The following is a 20,737-nucleotide window of genomic DNA, read 5'->3' as shown; positions in this document are numbered from 1 at the left end:
TCATTAGGTAAATCTGCTGCTGATGCTAATGACTTGGCCACATGCCACATACCAGTCATGGTGATGGATAGAGAGAGGTTGGGAGAGGGGGGGAGGGGGACGAGGAAGGGGGAGGGGAGAGGAGGGATAGAGGGAGTAGAAAGGAAAAACGGAGAGGGAGGGAGAGAGGGGAGGGGAGTGGAGGGGTAGAGGGAGTAGAAGGCTAGCAGAGGGGAGGAAAAGGGGTTGGGCGGAGGGGAGAGACTGAGGTAAGATGGAAAGGGAAATTGGGAGAGAGAGGGAGAGAGGGGAGGAGAGAATGGGCTAAAGGGGGCAGAAGAAAGGGGGAAAAATTACAGCAGGTCCAAAACTTGATGAGAAAATAATTGCAGGCTGTCCTAGTTTTTAAAGCCTGTCCAGGGCCAAGCATAAATCTTGAAAGAAACTTTTTTTTAAAGGTTTTTGTCCTTTCTTTCCCTTTATCTTCCTCATCTTCATCCCTCATCAAACACTGCTTTAGATCACAAAGATACAGCCATTTTATCCTCCATTTAGAAAATATCCTAGTCCTCATCTGGCAAGCATGGTAATTACATGGATAAAAGACACTAACAAGGCAAAAGAAAGACCAACATAACTGCTCATTATAACTCTTTTGTTCCATTTAATGACATTGGTGCAAAAAAAAAAAACAATTTCACGGCCTACAAACAGGATTATTCATGGAAAAAGGGATGGGATGTGACTTTTGTTTTAATGAGATGAGAGATACTGTAATCAAAATGTTCTGGGGGGGGGAGGCATGAAATGATATAATACTTTTGCTAAAAATGTACATGATGTAGGCATGATCATACATTGTACAATATATTGTAGCCTCCTTTGAGCTGTTTGTTGGAGAAAGAAGATCATGACATGTACAAGCGTAACTATCTCTAAAAGTTTTTTAGTTCATTGTGACTGATTGGGGGAATTTTTAATATTATGCAAAAAGCACGCAGTACATACGATGCAATGCAAAATAGTAAATTTTTTATAAGAAAGTGGTTCCCAAGTCTTACAGCATTCACTTAATTCTTCAATATAGTCAAATCTTCCAATCACTTTTATTAAAATATTAGACATTATCTATTCAGATTAAATCTCATACTAGTATCATAGGTCCTGTTTTTCCACAAAGACTTTAACTAGTACACATTTTTTTGTAACAAGTTTACAAGCACCCAATCAAAATGAATGATTTCAGTAGCTTTTAACTTCAAATTTATTCACAAGTTTTATGAAACATGCCCCTGATGGAACATACATGCACATGTGAATGTTGGTCTTGTTTAATAAAGACTTGTTATGATAACAAGTAAACATTTTCTGTATTAAACAAGTTCACATGCAACCAACCGATCAAATTGAATGATTTCAATAGCTTTAACTTCAAATTTATTCACAAGTTTTATGAAACATGCCCCTGATGGTTATAAATGTCGGTCTTGTTTTGATAAAGACTTGTTATGATAACAAGTAAACATTTTCCATAACAACTTCACATGCAACCAACCAATCAAATTGAATGATTTCAGTAGCTTTTTACTTCAAATTTATTCACAAGTTTTATGAAACACACCCCTGATGGTTATAAATGTGGGTCTTGTTTCATAAGGATTTGTTATGATAACAAGACAAATTTTCTTTAACAACTTCACATGCAACCAACCAATCAAACTGAATAATTCCAGTAGCTTTTAACTTCAAATTTAATCACAAGTTTTATGAAACATGCCCCTGATGGTTATAAATGTGGGTCTTGTTTTGATTAAGACTTGTTATGATAACAAGTAAACATTTTCTGTAACAAGTTCACATGCAAGTGATGCAACCAAACAATCAAATTTAATGATTTCTGTATCTTTGAACCCCCTACATGTACTTCCAAATTTGTAGCAAGTTTTATGAAACATGTCCCGGACGGCTATTCATGAAGTAGACACGTACAGTAATAGCAGGGACAGTAGTGCTACAGGTCCACAAGTGACAGTCGGCGATTGTTAACAGCCGACATTCTTCGCCTACCATCTCCGCTAATCTATCCCGGGTGCTAATTAGAAAGCGTTGTGCACCGGAGAGTGGCATGCCTGTTATTTCAGACACATAACAATGTCACTGTTGTACGAGCAGCATGAATTAATTAAGCAGAAGGCAGTATCCATATGTGTGACCCTTGACCTACATACATGCACTATCACGATACAAATTTAAGATAATATCTTTCACCTCCCCCTTGAGATCTACAGCTTTCCAATGTTGATTCCGAATCTCCCAAAGCTGTAATAGCATACAGGAATTTAAATGGATTTTTCCCCTATCATTGGAGTGCATGCAACGATTCGCCGGAGTTTGAAATAGATTTGAGTCAGTTGGTCTTATAAAGCCACAGTGGGGTCAATAAAGTCAGTCAAAAAAAAGAACAAGATTTTGACTCATTTGGGTGGGATAAGTTAGTCGGGTCTCTAAATTTAATCACAGCATTTGGTCTCATTTCGGAAGAGTTCTAATACCTCGGTCACATTTGCTCTCAGCTGCTGTACGGCGAGTCGAAAACCGCCGTTTTTTTTGTACTAGTTAGCTACTTGTACATAACATGTACATGTAGCTAACTACCTATATTATACATACATGTATGTAGGTGGTTTGAATAAAAATTTATAAAACGGTTGTTTTTGACTCGCTGTACAGCAGCTGAGAGCAAATGTGACCGAGGTATTAGAACTCTTCCGAAATGAGACCAAATGCTGTGATTAAATTTAGAGACCCGACTAACTAACAGCAAATGTGACCGAGGTATTACTAGGGTTGTACTGACTCAGTCAGGCTATCGGGAAATCAAACTTCAAAAATACTGTTCTATCCAATGGTTGATTTTGACAACATGCACCTCTCATTACCCAAGTGTTTTATGGTGTACCCATCTGAGGGAGACTTCTCCATTTAATTTTTCTATACGACTGTAAAAAAGGTATCTTGTTGAAATGATTCCTATAAAGTATGATTAATATGTAAGGAATAATGGACTAACAGTTCACGATTGGAGAAAGACGTTATACCGAGGAGGCGAAAAACCGAAATTCAAGTATTTCAGCGACCTCTACGAAGTCGCCTCATCCTTCTCCTCCTCACTCAAGCATGCAGGAAGGTGATGCTAGTTCGAGAGGGAAACCATGGGGGGACATGAGGGGTGGTGAAAAAGCAGAGTACTGAGTTGGGGACGTGAAAGGCAAGATGAAAAGGCCTGCATTGCAAATATGGTAAGGGGGGGTGATTCAGGAAAAATCTCCAAAATGAGGAAACTCCTATAAACGTATTGTAAAAGTAGGGTGGGGTATTCCAGGAAGCGAGTTCGAGGTGAGGGCAAGTAAATTTGGCTATAGGTACAGGGTGCTACATAAGCACTTGCCCGATTGCCCGGGGCAAGTAAAAGTTAGAGTCAGGCAAGTGTTTTGAAGTAAAGACCAAAACTACTTGCCCAAATTGGGCAAGAAAAATTCTCACAATAGAATGACCAACTTTCTTTTGAAAAGGTGAAACTTTTTTTTAAGGATTTTTTCGGGCAAGTGAAATAGATTTTTGGGCAAGTATACTTCAACTATTTAAAGATTTACTTGCCCGACAGGGCAAGTTCTTCTAAAAAGTTATGTAGCACCCTGAGGTATATAGGCCTAAATGCAAACGACACTAAATCAGGGCAAGGTATCACAGAGCTTGCATTTGAGATGGGGAAAAGGGGAAAGAGGGAGAGAGATGCAAATTTCAGCATAATAGAGAAATGGCAGGATGGTCTGGATGGAGATAAAGATCGGGAGAGGGGGGGCAAGAGGGGGGGGTGAAGGAATACGGAATGAAGCTGTTGAAAATTGGGTTGAGGAGTTGGTGAGAATACATGAATGGAAAATCAAGTAGTGGCTCACTTCTCGCTGCCGTGCAAGAGCACTCCAAATTCACTGACCTGGCTATGCTCTCCGAGAGCTTTAAAGGGAGTCCAGAGAGCTCAGAATAAAACTAGAATTCAACTTACGCAAAAATGTCTGTTACAATATCATTATTTCGCTTCAATTGTATTATATCTTTGAGTGCCAGAATCTAGCAGATCCTTTCTAATGAAACATTATCCTGTTGTTGTTTTCATCTTTAAATATAGGCCTACAGATTCAACTTCAATTCAAGGTTTAAAAAAATCCAATGCCAGTGATCGCCCACAGAATACAGCATGCCCCATTAGATGCATTATAAATTCTAATTTGGCTTTTCAAGTTTAATTCACAGCTCTAAAAAAAAGAACTTTCCAATGCTAATTCACCCACAGAACACACCCACCTACTGATAGATTGTATATATTGTCCATTTAGATCTAGAAAAGAATGAACTTTTACCCTCCTGTACAAGTATTCAGTAAATTGCCTCGACTCACCCAATATCTTCAGCTTTAGGCCTATAGATCTCTTCATTACATTTTCTAATGCATTAAATCTGAGTAATTTCCTCGAGTACATGGGAAAGACGAACTCAATTTTGCCTTTGCCAGGTCGCTTTATCATTTTTTTTTCATATTGATGATTTTGAATTACATGTAGAAATGTGGATTTTTATTTGAAGTTTGTTTTTTCATTGGATTTGGTATGAGGTTAGATCCAAATTTGAATTTGTATTTAAAATTCACCATTTGGTAAAGAAGTATGAATGACAAGGAGTAGATATTCAGACCTGACTTTAATTGAAATTTGAAAAATTGAATTCAAATTTGTATTTGAAATTCACAATATCCATATTGTGAATTAGATAAACTATCCAAACATACATGTTTACCATACACTCATTTTAGAGGCAAATCAAGGGGTGGTCTAGATGATGTGCACACTATCACATAATAGGCATTTGAAGACTATCTCACGTAGGAGAAGCAAAGTTATGAAAAGAGTTTTCATTCTTACGATTCAAAATGTGTCCTTGTTTACTTAATACAACTTGGTTGGAAGAAAGAAATACCAACATGCTTTATATTCACATCAATGATCACATCCATTGAGGTACTTCCAAGCGAAGACTTCTCTTTTCTATTGAATCCTTTGCAGACCTAGCACTATGCTTGCATATTTCTTACAAAAGAGCATTTGGGGAAAATCCCTCATGTCCAAAGGTGTTAGAAACTCGCTCCTTTATTGGATATTGGAAATCAACAAGGATCCCTCACTGACTAGAAGTGTTAGCTCCTGAGGGGAATATTTCACCTTGAAAGGTTCTGCATCGCTTTGACGATTAGACAGTACTTAAAATCAAGAGAACTTGATGACAAGGTGTTGCTCGAGGAAAAGCAACAGTGGTTATGATGACATTTTAAGAATGATTAGCTCTTGTAGAGTACAAGTACTTCTACTCCTACCACAGGTAGTGGTAACTGAAACATTCAGTCAGGATTGAAAGGATAATGTATTTCTTTAGTCCAGTAATTTGATCAAAGATTAGATCAAATTTTAATGATTTATAAGTGGAAAACATTCAACAAGAGGTGGAAGATATTCTTCAAGACAGACTTGAAGGGTATGTGATTAAGTAAAAGATATACAATGAAAGATGAGCAAGAGAAAGTTGGTCTTACCGTTTAATGAACCCAGCTTGGAGCAGCCATGGTCGTTGCTGTAGTTCCCATCGTTCCTATGTTATCAAAGCTGGCTTCAGGTCCTTCTGTCAAGTCCTGCTCATTCCGCAGGATGGTTTCCACATCAAGATCCCAACCCTTGAGAGGGTCCACTTGCACGCTCTCCAGGTCACTGGGGAATCTATCCACATGTCCCATCCCGGGATGGTGGTGGTGAATGTGGCCAGGCATGTGAGGAACATGTTGAGGGGTTCCGCCGTTGGGGTACGGTAGCGGATGGTGGTGGCTGTTGGTGTGAGTGTTGTGGCCGTTGTTCAGCAGCATGGCCAAGTTGCTGCCTTGGTTCCCGGAAGGCATCAGCCTGTGAGGCGACGTGTGCTGGATCATGCTCTCCTCGCGACAGCTCGGCATGGGCCGCGGCGACTGCTGCTGGCGCAAGATGGCGGACTGCGAGAACATGGGGTCCTGAGGGATGATGGCATCGTTATTTTCATGCATCAAATTTGTGAAGCTCTGTCGCATGCCATATTGACTGGGTGGTAGCTCCTGCATTGGGGAACACTGACCTAGAGGACTTACAGCTGGGGTGCCCTGTTGCGAGTAATACGGGCTGTTACTATGTACAGGAGACATATCGGAACCACTGTAGCTTTGCGGAGAGAACAAATATCCGCTGCTGTTGTGTGAGTGGCGGATCGCGGGTTCTACACTAAGACTTGAATCTAGGGTCATTGCTTTGGCTAGTTTTGCTAGCTGATCTGTTGACTGGTAGGGGTCTGGACTATCATATGACTGATCTTGGAAGGGAATCGGTGACATAGGTGGGACTTCATTGTCATGCATGTCAATTTCTGGGTGCGTGGTCATAATTGGGGATAGACGGCCACAACTGCTCGCGTTTGAGCTGGCTCGCGACCTGAAATCTGTCGTTCCCAAGTTGAACGGTAACGGGCTGGCACCTTCCTCTCCTTCTAACTTTGGTGTGGGACTTGTGTTTCCCCACTTTGCGCGCTCCTCCAGGACCTTCTTCTTGACTCTCCCTCGCTTCCTCTCAAACTTGGAGTTTGTGGTGTCCATGCTGGACGCTCTTCTCCTTGATGACTTGCCTGGTTTGGCATCAGGGTTGATCATCCACCAGGAGCTCTTTCCTGTACCTTCATTCTGCACCCGGACAAATCGGCTGTGAAGGGACAAGTTGTGTCGAATAGAGTTCTGCATAGAAAATACCAAAGAAAAGGAGGAAATGCTTTAAAATTTTCTTAGGTAGTTGTGAAAAAACTTAGCACAGCAAAATAGATGTAAAAGCAGATAAAATATTCAAAATTAGCATGTGTAGGTATTTAGGTCAGTATTTCTTTTTAATTTAGAAATGGTGCATTGACCGCTTCATCATCAAAGTCTCACTAACACATGTAAGTCTGTCTGGACACAACAAAACTGGGCATTTGTAAAAAGCAAAAATGAAAATTGGTCTTCTATCTGTAGATTGATTGTTCAACTTCTGATGATACAGGAAATGTATTCGTCCCTGCAGTAAATCATTTTGAATGTATTGGTAAAGTTAAAAAGGGCTACATGAACTTGTATTTAACAAAGATCAGTGGACATATAGGTTCGCATGAACATTATGATGGTTGGGTCATTTAGCAATATAGTATTCAAGATGCCAGAAGTCCAATCAGCAAATTAATTACAATGGGAACGGGAGGTGATGGCATTATTTTCGTTTTCTTTTGTTCCACATGAACATTACATATCAATGACTGGTTATGAACATTTTAGAAAAAGGAAAGGGGGAAACCAACAGAATTCATTATCTGATACCAGTAAGAATAGTATCACTTTCTTTCTCTCCAACCCGGTCCACAATCAAGAATATTTCATTACAAATAATCGCATTGCCATGACAGCTTGCTAAGCATGCGGCATGGTTACAGTGAAATGCGCCAGTGTCACATTGCCTTGTCTTCCGATAAAGAAACCTGCAGAGCCTGAAATCGTAGAAACAGCCGCCATATCGCTTCTCCCTCAAAAAGTGGCAAACCAGATCCCAGCTCTGCTCTAAGCCCTGAAATGAAAGATTAACGACGGCTTGTGGTGGGTATTAATAACGCACAGGCGCAGAGCCGTTCCCCGTGCCCTTTTTCTCCGAAGCGCTTAAACGCACGTTGAAAGCGTATCACTATTACGTTCATTAAATGGGCGGCGGACCATAGAGACGGGAGGCTCACAGCGGTCACATTATCCCGCATTATCGATTTTGAAAATTAGGCTTCGGGAGAGCGAGACAATGTGGTGGCTTGCTTTTAATCAGACTACGCTATAAAGAAAGGCAGTTGGCTGTAATTAACAACCACTCAAATTGTTAATGACTTGACCTAAATAGGACAGCTCATAATGAGAGATAATGGCAGAAAGAGCACAAGCACAGAGAGACTTCTCCCTGAAGTGTGTACAGTACAAGCTGTCGACTGGCTGATTTTTTTTTCCCAGAGAGGTACAAGCAAAGTTATCAGAACAGAATATTTGGAGAATCCACATGGCAATCTAAACTATACTGTGCAATAAAATAATACTATGACCTGAATAAGATGATCCCAGCCATGGGTAATTTCCTTCAGCAAGAAATTTATCCACATTGTGCTGCACTCGACCCAGGTGAGGTGGATGGGTACCCGGCAAGATTAAGTCCTTGAATGCATGAGCGCTGAAAGGCAGCTCAAGCTAAAGCTGGGGTAATAATAACGCGCCTCGGAATAGAATATTTCTAGATAGATGGCGCTATATAAATGCATATTATTATTATTATTATACTCATCGTGCTGCAATCTATCACAAGTGGCAAAAATATGTGACATGTAACTATTTTTTCATATATTTGTGGGTTTTTTTAAATAATATATTAAATTGTTTTTATGCTGATCAGGCCACTCTGTACAAATATTCGCGAATAAATATATGAATAAATGATACTGATCACCAGTCATTACTGATAGCACGCTGTCATCAATGACGAGTGGCAACAATGTCTGAAAGCACGAAATTTGTCATATAGGCTTCAGATAATGCATGTTAATTACATTAAGAAACCAATAGGAGAGCTATAAGATTGCATTAATTGCAAGTTTCCATTACAATTATTCAGAAACTGTGATTCCGATGACTGTACTGTCTATTGAAACTGTCAAGTGAAGTACCACCATTACTGATAATACAGGGCATAGAATGCACTTGATAATGATAGTACAAAGTACATATATTCCAGTTTAAGGTGATTTCATACTCACCAGTATGCAAACAATACATGGAATTTTCCATGTGATGCAAGGAAATTACATATAAGGAGCCTACTATGTTCAAAAGTAGATAGGAACTCTTAGAAAAATAACAAAAACCTTTGCAAAGATAAAGGTTGCGAGTATTTTTGGAGAGTAAAAGCAAAATTACATGTTCTCATTCTCAAGCAGTTTTTTTTTTGGGTGGGGGGGGGGATTTTCGGGGCTATTTTGGACAACCTACTGCTTAAAATCTACAATGATGAATAAGGCTTTAACATTGAAGTGAATGGAGATTCTCCAGGGCAATTGAGAGGCGAAATTGTACGTGTAATACTTCCATTATCATCATGGGTATTTTCACGGGGGACACGACATTTGCTCCGCCGACAAATGCTCCGGGCTTTATTTCATCTACATGTACATCATAGGGTTAGGGTTCCAATGAGGTTTTACATGTACATGTATAGGTTTACGGTAGGGTTTAAAGTTAAGTCCAGGATTGAAATTGGTCATTCCATTTGTAGGCAAAATTTAGAGCGGAGCAATTGTCGCAGGGGCAAATGTCATTGCAGGTATTTTCACGATCGAGGAGGTGTGAGGACGCTCACCGAGAATCACAATAGGATCCAAATCTATCTGACTTCCTGTTACTCAGCGTCAGAAGCCTTTCATTCGCTTCAAAGAATAGCACAAGTCAAAGAATGAGACTTCATAATGAGAAACCAAACAAACGGCCGCTCGCTTGGCCCAAAGGACCTTACTTTTCTAAGCCTATGAGCAAACTACAATGTGATTTGTTTTGTAAGCCTCACCCCCCCCCCCACACACACACCTCTCTCTCTCTCTTTCTCAACACTGCAGATTTGTTTCTAACATGAAAAACAAGCTTTGGAGGAATACAAGCCTCCTAAGAATGCCTCATTCTATATGACCTACTTGATCATACTCAAATGGCAGTTTATTGGAAATCACCATCAAACAAATGTTGGATAACAAAGTGGAATTGACCTCTACATGTACATGATTTGCCATTTACTGTCCTTTTTTGTACATACATGTATGTGTGTGGGCCTACATGAATTGTACATCACCGTGTAAAATGGGTACATGCACTACATCATGCAAATCTACAATGTACAATGTATATCTGTAAATTAAAAAGTACCTGGCAAATGATGTTTTTTTTTCAATTGACACCTGTGCAATGCATATTGATAATGCGTTTTTTAGGGGGAAATCTTTTCACTCGAAACAGCACAACCAAAATTGAAATTTATGGATAAAGATATCAAAAAATTCTTTAGAAACAAACATAAATGAGTGAATTAATGGCCATACTGTCAATGTACATGTATATATACTGGATGAATCATAAATTAATTATTGCATGAATTAATTAATTAATAAACTAAAAACATTAAAAGAGAACTGTCAACTGCAAAAAGTAAGTTGATTACATGTAGATTGGCCTAGTTTTGGTCATTCCATAAAGATAACTTGCTGGTATGCATATGTACATTAAAGTGGTATTTGCCAGCTGGTAATTATTATCATTTCATAATGGTCTACTCATGTAACAATTGCGCAATAATAAGGGAATTATCTCAAGTGGCATTTGTTAGCAATGCATAATAAAAAAAGAACACTGAACTGTCACTGATAACATCACACTCAAATATCAGTTAGAATAACAAGAAAAAGAAAAGATTACAGGAGCGATTACACATGTTGGGTAAACGTTCATTTATAGAGACCCAAATTATTGTCACATTTTCCCTATTCCTTCAAAATATTGTTTATTTTCTGTAAATACCACAAACAAAATCATTTAAGGTGCATTTATGCTATAATTTTGAGTGTTCTGCAGTGTACTTGGGTGTACACAGATCATAATCGCAGTTCATCGTGATAATAGTTGCACTACCGTAAATAGTTCAAAGTTAATCAACATACTGAAATACCAGGCAAGCAGTATAGAGAACCTTATTTTACACATCATTCGTATGTGGAACAAAATGCAATTTTTCAAATGAATGCGATGTGTTCATGCTTCTTCAGAAAACAAGTTTATAGGAGAAACGTCGATCTGAAAAAAGCCAACCTTTTCAGCGAGTTTTCGAGAATTGTTCATGATCAGCTTGATACATGGAGATCTGGAATCCATTTCATAGATAGCGAAAACAACGGTAACTTTGCCATTATAGCAAATTACCATGGTAACAGGGCTCAGCCGCCAATCACAATCAAGGTTTCCATGAAAGTTAAAAAATTGGAAAAGTGACAATGCATTGTGGGAAGTATTTCAAATACGAAACGGGTTCCTGGTTTTACAAATGGAAAAAAAAAGGCTGCAGACATGTACAGGCAGGATTTTTTTTTTATGTTTCAACACACCACCTAAGCCTTCCCCCCCCCCCATAAAAAAAGTATAAAAGCACCCATGGTAAAATTCAATTGTGAACAGAGGCTACAGTAGTTACTGGCCACGGCTATGGTATATATATTTATAGTGATCTCATTTCACACTAATCCTTCAGGATATTAGCACAGGAAATCAGACTTTTCATCCCCATAAGAATAGGTTGAAACTAGGACCGGTCGTACAGTCATTTACATATGTGAACTATGGTCTTGTTCACGTTTATAGCATACTACGACTAGTATGTGTATTGTTTCAGAGCCAACAAAGGTGAAATAGGGGGCAAGTTTTTGAAATAGGTCTCATATTTATAACATAGATTTGCGAGAGTGTAAAGGAGGAAACCATACGTCTTCTGCTGTGCTTTATAAGCACTAAAAAAAAATTAAGTCTGATAAAAAAATTGAAGCCTCAGACTTGTGCAACAAAGCTTAGGAACATTTACATAGCGTTGATTATTTAGGATTTCAGAATTTTTAAAATATTTTTATCACAAATTATGTGCATTAACATTGGTCCAGAGATTTTAAAGCCAGTTTTGAATCGTCATATTTAAATTTAACACTATAAATTTACTTCATCTTTATTATGCTTCAGCAGTAGTCACCATGTAAAACACCTTCTTCAAACTCTCCCCCTAAATGTAGCAGTTTCCTATCTGTATATTTTTTGTATTTATATTTTATTGGGTTTCCTATCTGTAATTAACAAAAAGGCCTACTTGTTCCTTATCACTTTCCCTTTGATTCCTTCCTTTTTAGTCGCTCCTTCCCTTCTTTTGCACCCTCCATCTCTTCTTGGTCTATAAAACCATTACTTATACATGTACTTCCTAAAACTAGTTTACTGGAAAATGGTTCAGGAAACCAGTTCGGAAGATCGCTTTGCTAGCGTTCCCATTTCGTCACCCGAAAGTGGTTTTCAAAACCACTTCACGTAAAGTGGTCTTGTTGCTATGGGAACATTCTCAGTGTGGCCACACGTTTCGCACAAAATTTGAAACCGCAGCATAGGCATTCTACATACAGTCTGTGGAGTAGCGGGCTTGAAATGTGCGAAGATCGCTTCCCCAAGAACAGTTGTGTCCTCACTTACGCTAAAACCAGTTTAATGAAGCAAAGCGATCTTCAAAACTACATCGCAAGGTGGTTTTCTAAACTGGTTTGGAAGATCGCTTCAAAGACCACTTAGACTGTTCTCATACATGTTAAACTAGTTTCCACGAAACTAGTTTTTAGACGGTAGTGAGAACGGTGTCCATTTCACCCTTACATCTCTCTTTCTTCTCGCTGAAGACTCCCCACGCTCCTCATAAACCAAATTGAGATGAATATCATGTGCAACGCAAATTACATCTTTGAACCCCTGACATTCAGCCAGCCCCCTTCTTCGTTGCAGATTACACGCTGCTCCTGCAATAATGGAAGACGCTCGAGTTTTCTACCTGCCGATCAATAAGCGGACGGGGAGAAAAGAGGGCGACTAGAGCTTTTTGAAAGTCACGCTCACCCCTAACCACCCCCCCCCCTCCCCTTCCATCCCTCTGGCGATTCCGTCCACCCTCAAAAGCGGTCAATTTGATAATTACTGCCTTGCTCTTCAGGTAAAAACGAAACCATCTCACCCACAGACATGTGCCGGCTCACTTACACATCAGAAATTGAGAGAGAGAGAGAGAAAGACAGACAGAATAAGAGAAAGAGAGAAAAATAAAAATAAAAAAGGAGATAGAAATGGAGAAGACAAACAAAAGAGCAAAAGAAAGAGTGGGGAAGAGAAAAGGAAAAAAGGTAGAGAAAGGGAGAGAGAAAGAGTGAAGAGAATACAGGCTTTTGAAACTGACATCATTATGACCTCAAACAATAGACATGGATTTTCCAAGGGTATCGAATCGGCCGGCATTAATTAGTACCTTGGCTTTGACATTTTGCGTTATTGATGAAAACCCTCAAGGAAAGGGGAAATTTTCAAAAGAACACACAATTCCATTGATTGCTTTATATACCCCAGTCACACAGGCAAACCAAACTCCAGATTGATCAGAACCATTGTTATTGCCAATAGCATACCATCAGTCGGTCTAGCGTCGATTTCGTTATTGTGACTCTAGCATCAATTTCAGAGTGCAGACAGATATATTCACAATATTATCCCATACAAAGAAAAGTCATTCCCAATTTACATGCCTACAATCTTCAAGAGTAAAATTTTACCAAATATTGTGTAAAAAGGGAAGATGCATGTTAGTTTATATGTGTAGGTAAATTGTATGAAGGAAGTTTTATGGGTATAATTTTCAAACAACGCTAGGTAAGAGGCCTATAAAGGTTGAGTAAACATTTACCCAACATTGTGTAAAAAAAAAGGGATCATGCATGTTTGTTGGGTAAATTTTATCAAACCAATTTTCATGGGTATATTTTCAAAGAATGCTGGCTAAGATTTACACATTTCTATGATGGATTTCATTGAGAAGTCCAGAAGAAGATTGTACTACACTCTAAAAAAAGGTTTACACAATATTTGGTAAATGGGGAACATGCATGTTGTTGGGTAAAAGGATACCCAATATTTGATAAATTTTATGCAATGTTGCGTTGAAATAGCCCAATATACATGTAGGGTAAAAAATACCTTGCAAACATGCATGTTCCCTTTTTACTCAATATTGGGTAAAAGTTTACTCAGTGTTCTTAGAGTGTACATGTACATTTTAGGACTTACAAATACTGCACAATGTACTTTTTTGTATTTATGTTTTTATTGTAAAACAAAATAATATATACAATAACAACAAAACTTCATAGCTACTGTACTTAAGATATCTACACAAAATATCTACACAACTGATGAACAGACGACACATACATTGTACACAGGACAAACACGATTCTCTCAGTAGCAAAAAGATAAAGAATAAATAAATAAGTAAATAAATTAATCAATAAATAAAAAATACATAAAGGCATCCAGATTCCAGAATATGGAGAAAACAATAATTTTGTGAGGGATAAGCATTAATCTACATTAAAGGACCACTTCTTGAAATGCAGTGCCAACTTATCATTCTTTTCAGCTATATGCACAATGTACTGAGGCCTAATTCTAATACATGTACATGACAAACCATTTGATATCAAGCGAAATTTTCAAAGCTACACTGTATACTAAATTCCACACAGATTTAGGGAATCGATCAGATCACTAATCCCCATTTTCTTATACTGATATCATTTGATGATTGTCTTTCATTTCCAGGGGATTTCAGGGGGCTGTATGCAGGATATCATTTCTGAGCACAAGGCGCAATTAATACTAGTGTCTACATGTAACAACTCCAGTACAAGTAATTCATTTTATTTCTCATAATCTTACATTATGTTGCCTTTTCAAAATATGATGTCCCACACGGTACATCTTGATGTTAGTAGACTAACCATTCTCAATTTAGTCAATACATGACCAAATTGGACTTCTTCCAAGGAAATAGTGACAGTAACATGTACGACCATGGTGCGAATTGCTGGATTGTCATCTTGGCCTACATGTACATGTAGGTCTCGGCTTAAGAAATACATGAAGGCGACAAGCGATTTTGCCCTAAAGACAGACCAAAATCGCTACCAAAACTTCCCCAAAATGCATGCTTTGAGGTGACCATTTTTTCTTGAGTCACCCAAAGATCTGTTACAAACAAAATTCAACATTATTTATAAAATCGATACTCAAACTATGACAGAAAAATTAAAATTGATATTTGCAAATAATTGATTGTTGCCCCTAAAAGAGAAGCCCTTAAACTGAATGAAGTACAATGTAGCCCTCGAAATTCTGCAATCGCCCCAATGTGGATATAGCCCCTAAAAAAACAAATTTCCTAACCTTAAACCTGGTAGGCCTTCATATTGACGTTAGTTTTTCAACGTCATCACCTGAAATTCTAGATATTGATCTTTCAGATTCAAGAAGAAGCTGTTTATCCTTTTCTTTATAGATATATATATCCTAATCAAAATACTTTTAAGGAAATAAGTGCAATACATGCAGGTATCTTTACACTAGTTTCATAAGAAAGTAAACTTGAATGACCACCGACACGCGATCCCCCTGTGATCCTGTGATGGCCGACCATGCTCGCTATGTGTTCCCATTCCTCTACGGTCAACTGACTTAGTTTCAATTGACCATTAAAACTAATGTTATGGTTCGAAGGTGTCAATTCTATCTGTATCCACATTCCGCGAACCCAGCTCGTTTTGATTTCATTGACGTTATTAAAGTCCAAAGACAACGTATGGTGATGGTTTCCTGCATTCACAATTGTTTGTTTTTAAAAGAAGTTATTTTTGCATATATTTTCCTTGTAATTGAAAATTGAAAACTGTTCATGTCTTAGTTTTTTTTTTTATAATTCTACAGTGCTCTGTTTCATATTTTGGGAGATCTTTATAAATCCAGACAAAGTTATAACCAGGGCTCAACATTAGCAGTGGTCCGATGGCCCTGGGCAACCAAAAAAGAGAGTCGGGCCAACAAACTTCTGTAAAAGCCCACGCTCGGTGGCCCAGTTGGGCTACCAAAGTTTTGATAAATTGTAGTGTTTTTCCATTGCTTTGCAGGCCACCAAAAATACGAAATTGATGATTTTTGTTTACTGATCGGGCTACCAAGAACAAAAGTTTAGTGTGGAGTCTGCAGGCATGTAAAGAAAAACACAATCTGTTTATTCTGGTTTAATACATGTCGTTAAACAAATATGTTTAAAAACTTTAACAGCAACGTTCAACTTCATAGATGAGAAAATGATAACTGATTTTAAATTTCTCAACTCTTGTTCTATTTCTTATCAAAAACATCTCCCCAAGCAGGGTAAATGTAATATATGAAATCGAAATAACAAAATGTTAATGATGATTATCTGGAGCCATTGTCTGATATCACTAGATCTGACTACAGTGTACACCTCTACATGTAAAATAAAACAAATAATGTAAATGTACTACATGTAGTACTTGAAAGTACTTCAGAAATGTTTCTCAACTAAATAATGTTTACAAGCTATCATAACTTTTAAAATTCTGAGAGATGTTTAGCTGTGACTCTTATGCAAATCATGCCAAGCGCACTTTCCCTGTTGATCATGTAATTTTGGCGTACAGTATTGCAAACCAAAAAGAACAAGCACCCCTTCCGGGGGGGGGGGATTGGGAAAGCCGTGGTGTGTATTGCACTGGAGTTGACTTTTGTTAAAACACCAGATAAAAATAGTATGCCCTTTTTCTCATAGCAGGGAGCCCCCCCCTACTGACCCATTTTACATGTAACACATTAATGCATAATAGGCTTTACACCTTTTAAATTTCAAATACATCATACATGTACATGTATCATTCTGGATCACCATGATTAATACTTCCTCTCCATTAAAAAGCACACCCAGATGTAAATGTATATAGGCCTGCAACAATTATTTTCCCTTGCCAACTACATGTATTTTATAATAGGGTTGCATAATGGCCGATAATTCCCTTTAAATAATGAAGTGCTGATGCTTCATTCTGCGCATGAAGAAGGGCTATGATTAAGTGTTCCTGTTCACAGACCTGTCTCCCATTTGTCTTGCATTCAGCCTGTAGAGTACAGGGGGGATATGACACGGCCGCAGCCGCACGTTTCGGATGACAACTCACTTCCTGACCGGAGCCCCGGCGTGTACGCAAATTTGAGGGTAGCGTCAGTTACAATGCAGTTTTGATGGGCTTTTAATATACACAGTAAAACTTGCATTATACAACCTGGTTAACTATAAGGGATGAACTGGTGATGGATTGTTTGCAATTGTTAAGGAACTATTGAAATTCAAATAGTTATGTTCAATTTCTAATTTATATTGCTTCAAATTTAAACGTTGTTGTTTGAATGCATAAATCATCAGTTTACTTTAAACTCTGTATGAATAAAGAACAAATGTACATAAGTTCATGTATAAATAGCAATAATAATCATATTGCATTTTATAGTGCGCTTAATATCCATGAGTAAAACAATTATGTATCTTGTTGAATTTTTTTTACGGTGTAGTAACTCGAAGGTTTTGAATTCTTCTTTGGAGAAAGGAAATCTTATTACAAAGATGGAAGCATCGTTTAATGACTTATTAACAAAAAAAAATCTTCAAATCAGCAAAATAAAAAAAAATGTCATTAAGAAGGCATTAATTGAATGTGCCTTTGCTAACCAATGAAAATGTGCAGTGATTGGTCAAAATAAATGCAATTAAAATTATTTGGACTGCTTGATTTGTTTGCTTTGATAATATGCATTCAATTCTTGTACAAAATGTAGTCACACATTTATACAAAAAGAAATAATCCATAATATAAACAAAATACATGTACTGTACATGTACATGTAGTACAAATGTAATATTCTGTAAGGAATAAAATGATGTTAAGTATTATCAACTTAATTATTATTATTACTTTGTACATAATACTGCGCTTTTCCCATGAGGTCCAAAGTGCACAATGAAATAATTAAAGGGAAAAAATAATGCTTTTCTGGAGTACAAACTTTTCTTTTAAACTATAATCAATGCAATTATGATTCTAGACAATTACAGAGTTGTGGACTTTCTCCCTTTATATCGGGAGACCAGTTTACAATCGATCACACTTTCTCATAGACAAAAGGCCCTGAACATATAACGCAATGTGAGCATCCCCAAAGCAGCCTCTCTACCACAAAGCCGACATTCCAAGGCACCCAAATCCCATGGTAATCCATACAGAGTATGCACTGACCATAACCCAAGGCTTCGACAAAAAATTCACCAATTTCTTCCTACATCATTGCAAGCTCATACTGACTGCAAGTCTGCGACAATCGCTCAACTCACTGCGTGGAAACAAGTTGCTACATGTATAAATGTACATTCTGTACTTGGGCAATTCCATAAAATGATCAACCTTTTTGCACCTCTGACCCCCCTATTTCTAAAGTCTTACTTCACTTCATAAACTAATATAAATTGATGGTCCTTTAAAGCCTGTGTATAGCTTTGGTAAAGGGTCAATAATGTGATTGATAATCGAATATCATCTAATATGACAGTCTTACTGAAGCGTAGAGACCGTTAGATATTTTTCCAACTGCACTTTTCTGAGAAAATTTCAAATATTCAAATCTTGGATATATAGCGCCCTCTCTCGGCGATGCTTGTTTTAAATTTAAAAAAATGGGCATTCAAGCACTTATCTTGTAAATTTAGTGATTAGATATCCAAAAGTTACAGACAAAGAATATATCTTGAAAGTTTCAGCCCATTCCATGATTTGGAATAGGATTTAATTGAAAGACAAAAACACACAGATATTTTAATTTGATCGGGTGACCCGATCAAGTTAAATTTACATGTAAAATCGCAAAATTTATCCTGTAAAACACATTTTCATTTCATATCCTCCACATCATAACTGTTATAGGGCATATCCATTCATATTAGCTAGCAATGAATTGGAATAGTGATAGGTGCATTTTGGTGGATTTACCAAAACTATACACAAGCTTTAAGAACAATACAGACTCAAAAGAACAAGAAATCAGAGGGAGAAAATTTCATGAAAGTCCCACCTATAGGGGGTCGGATGTACATACATGTATATCATGGAATTGCCCATTTTGGCATTTGGTATTTTCAAAAAGGAATAAATCAATTACTACTGACTTAACTCTCTGTGGAAACAAATTGCTATGTGTATTCTGCACTTACGTACATGTATACATACATACACGTGTAGTACTTGGTATGTCCTTCAAGAGGCGATGAATTGATTTATACTCATATTCATATCATTTCATAGGTTTATTTTGAGAAATACATGTACTTGTCAAAAGGTTTGAGACGATTGATTTTGAACAAATCCCAAAACAATATATTTCAACAATTGATCTACAATGTATGTAAAAATTGTGATCACAAAATATACGTGATACATTTTTCATATCATTTCAAATGGGGTTTAAAAAGTTCAATAAACATGTTGGTACAGTTAATCACAATTCGGCCAATGCCAGCGAATGATCTCTATACACATGGACATGTATTATTCCCCTGGTCCACTTTTAATGAGTGCATCAAATTTGTTGTTTTATTACTATCCTCAAGACATCACATTGTCCTCGTCCTGTGAACTGGTATTAGTATATTATAGCAGGGTGCTACATAACTTTTTAGAAGTACTTGCCCAGTCAGGCAAGTAAATCTTTCAATAGTTGAAAATACTTGCCCAAACATCGAGGTCACTTGCCTGAAAAAATCCTTGAAAAAAAAGTTTTACCTTTTCATTCTAATGTGAGAATATTGCTTGCCCAATTTGGGCAAGTAGTTTTGGTCTTTACTTCAAAAGACTTGCCCACTCTAACTCAATCGGGCAAGTGCTTATGTTGCACCCTGATAAAAGGCCTCTACATTGTATGTAGGGAAAAAATAAATACACTGTAGACTACATGTACATATGTATGTACAAAATAGGCCTGTTACGTACAATTATACTTCCAAGGATCATTTCTTGGTCAAATATGAAATCAATACATACTGTGTGAAACTGATGCCAATTTTCTAATGAGCTGGACGGTAAGGAGAGCCTTTTGAGTATGGGCTGTCCTTGCTATTTTATATCTAGGTACAAAAGGCCTGGGATTTTGACTTTATGCATGTATTATGTACATGTAGGCCTACTTTGTATCAATCAATGGATACATGTAGGGTGTTATGGGGGGGGACAAGTTGATATTAAAGGGTAAGTCCACCTCACCCCCCCCCCCAAAAAAAAAAAAGTTGATTTGAATGAATAAAGAGAAAAATCAAGCAAGCAAAGCTGCAGGACATTTCATCAAAATCAGGGGTGGTATTCTGTAACTCTGTCATAACTTTTGTCATAAATTTTGTCATTTCTCTCCGAGATATGACACCGCTATGATTGTCACAAATCGGTATTCTGAACATTGTCTTTTCCCTGTCATATCTCTCAAAGTTCCCGCCCATCTTTTCGGAAGCAATCCAATCAAAATCATCGTTAGTTCCCAGTAGGAGCCCTTCTAGCCAATGGGAATGCCCCGTGACAGGTAGGGGATATCCCCAATTCTGTTGCTGGCATCGCGCAACTACGCGAATATTGATGCGCTTAATTACAAAGAGAGACAGGGAGCTGTGAAGGATTTTAGAGGAGAAGTAGAAAAATAAGGAAAACAGAGAAAAAAAGAAGAAATTAATATGTAGGGCCTAACTAATTGTAGCATGACAAAATAATTCTAAAAATTGTCGTGGATGATGAGTGAAACTTATGCCACAATCTAATATAAATGATATCGTTATATGCTTGACATTCAGTCGGCAGGGTATCGGGATATTTGGTA

General features: G+C 37.6%; 1 protein-coding gene across 1 annotated transcript in view; it reads right to left on the bottom strand.

The window, feature by feature from the left end:
• Positions 1 to 4,082: 4,082 nt before the first annotated feature.
• LOC121414406 (forkhead box protein O1-like) overlaps positions 4,083 to 20,737 on the bottom strand; it is a 28,754-nt gene continuing 12,099 nt past the window's right edge. The window contains exon 2 of the mRNA XM_041607570.1: positions 4,083 to 6,835. Within this exon, the coding sequence (XP_041463504.1) occupies positions 5,627 to 6,835 (1,209 nt within the window). The 3' untranslated portion in view covers positions 4,083 to 5,626. The remainder of the gene's footprint in view (positions 6,836 to 20,737) is intronic.

The sequence above is a fragment of the Lytechinus variegatus genome, chromosome 4, assembly GCF_018143015.1.
Source record: "Lytechinus variegatus isolate NC3 chromosome 4, Lvar_3.0, whole genome shotgun sequence".
Lineage (NCBI taxonomy): Eukaryota > Metazoa > Echinodermata > Echinoidea > Temnopleuroida > Toxopneustidae > Lytechinus > Lytechinus variegatus.
This window is presented reverse-complemented; position numbering and strand designations above follow the sequence as displayed.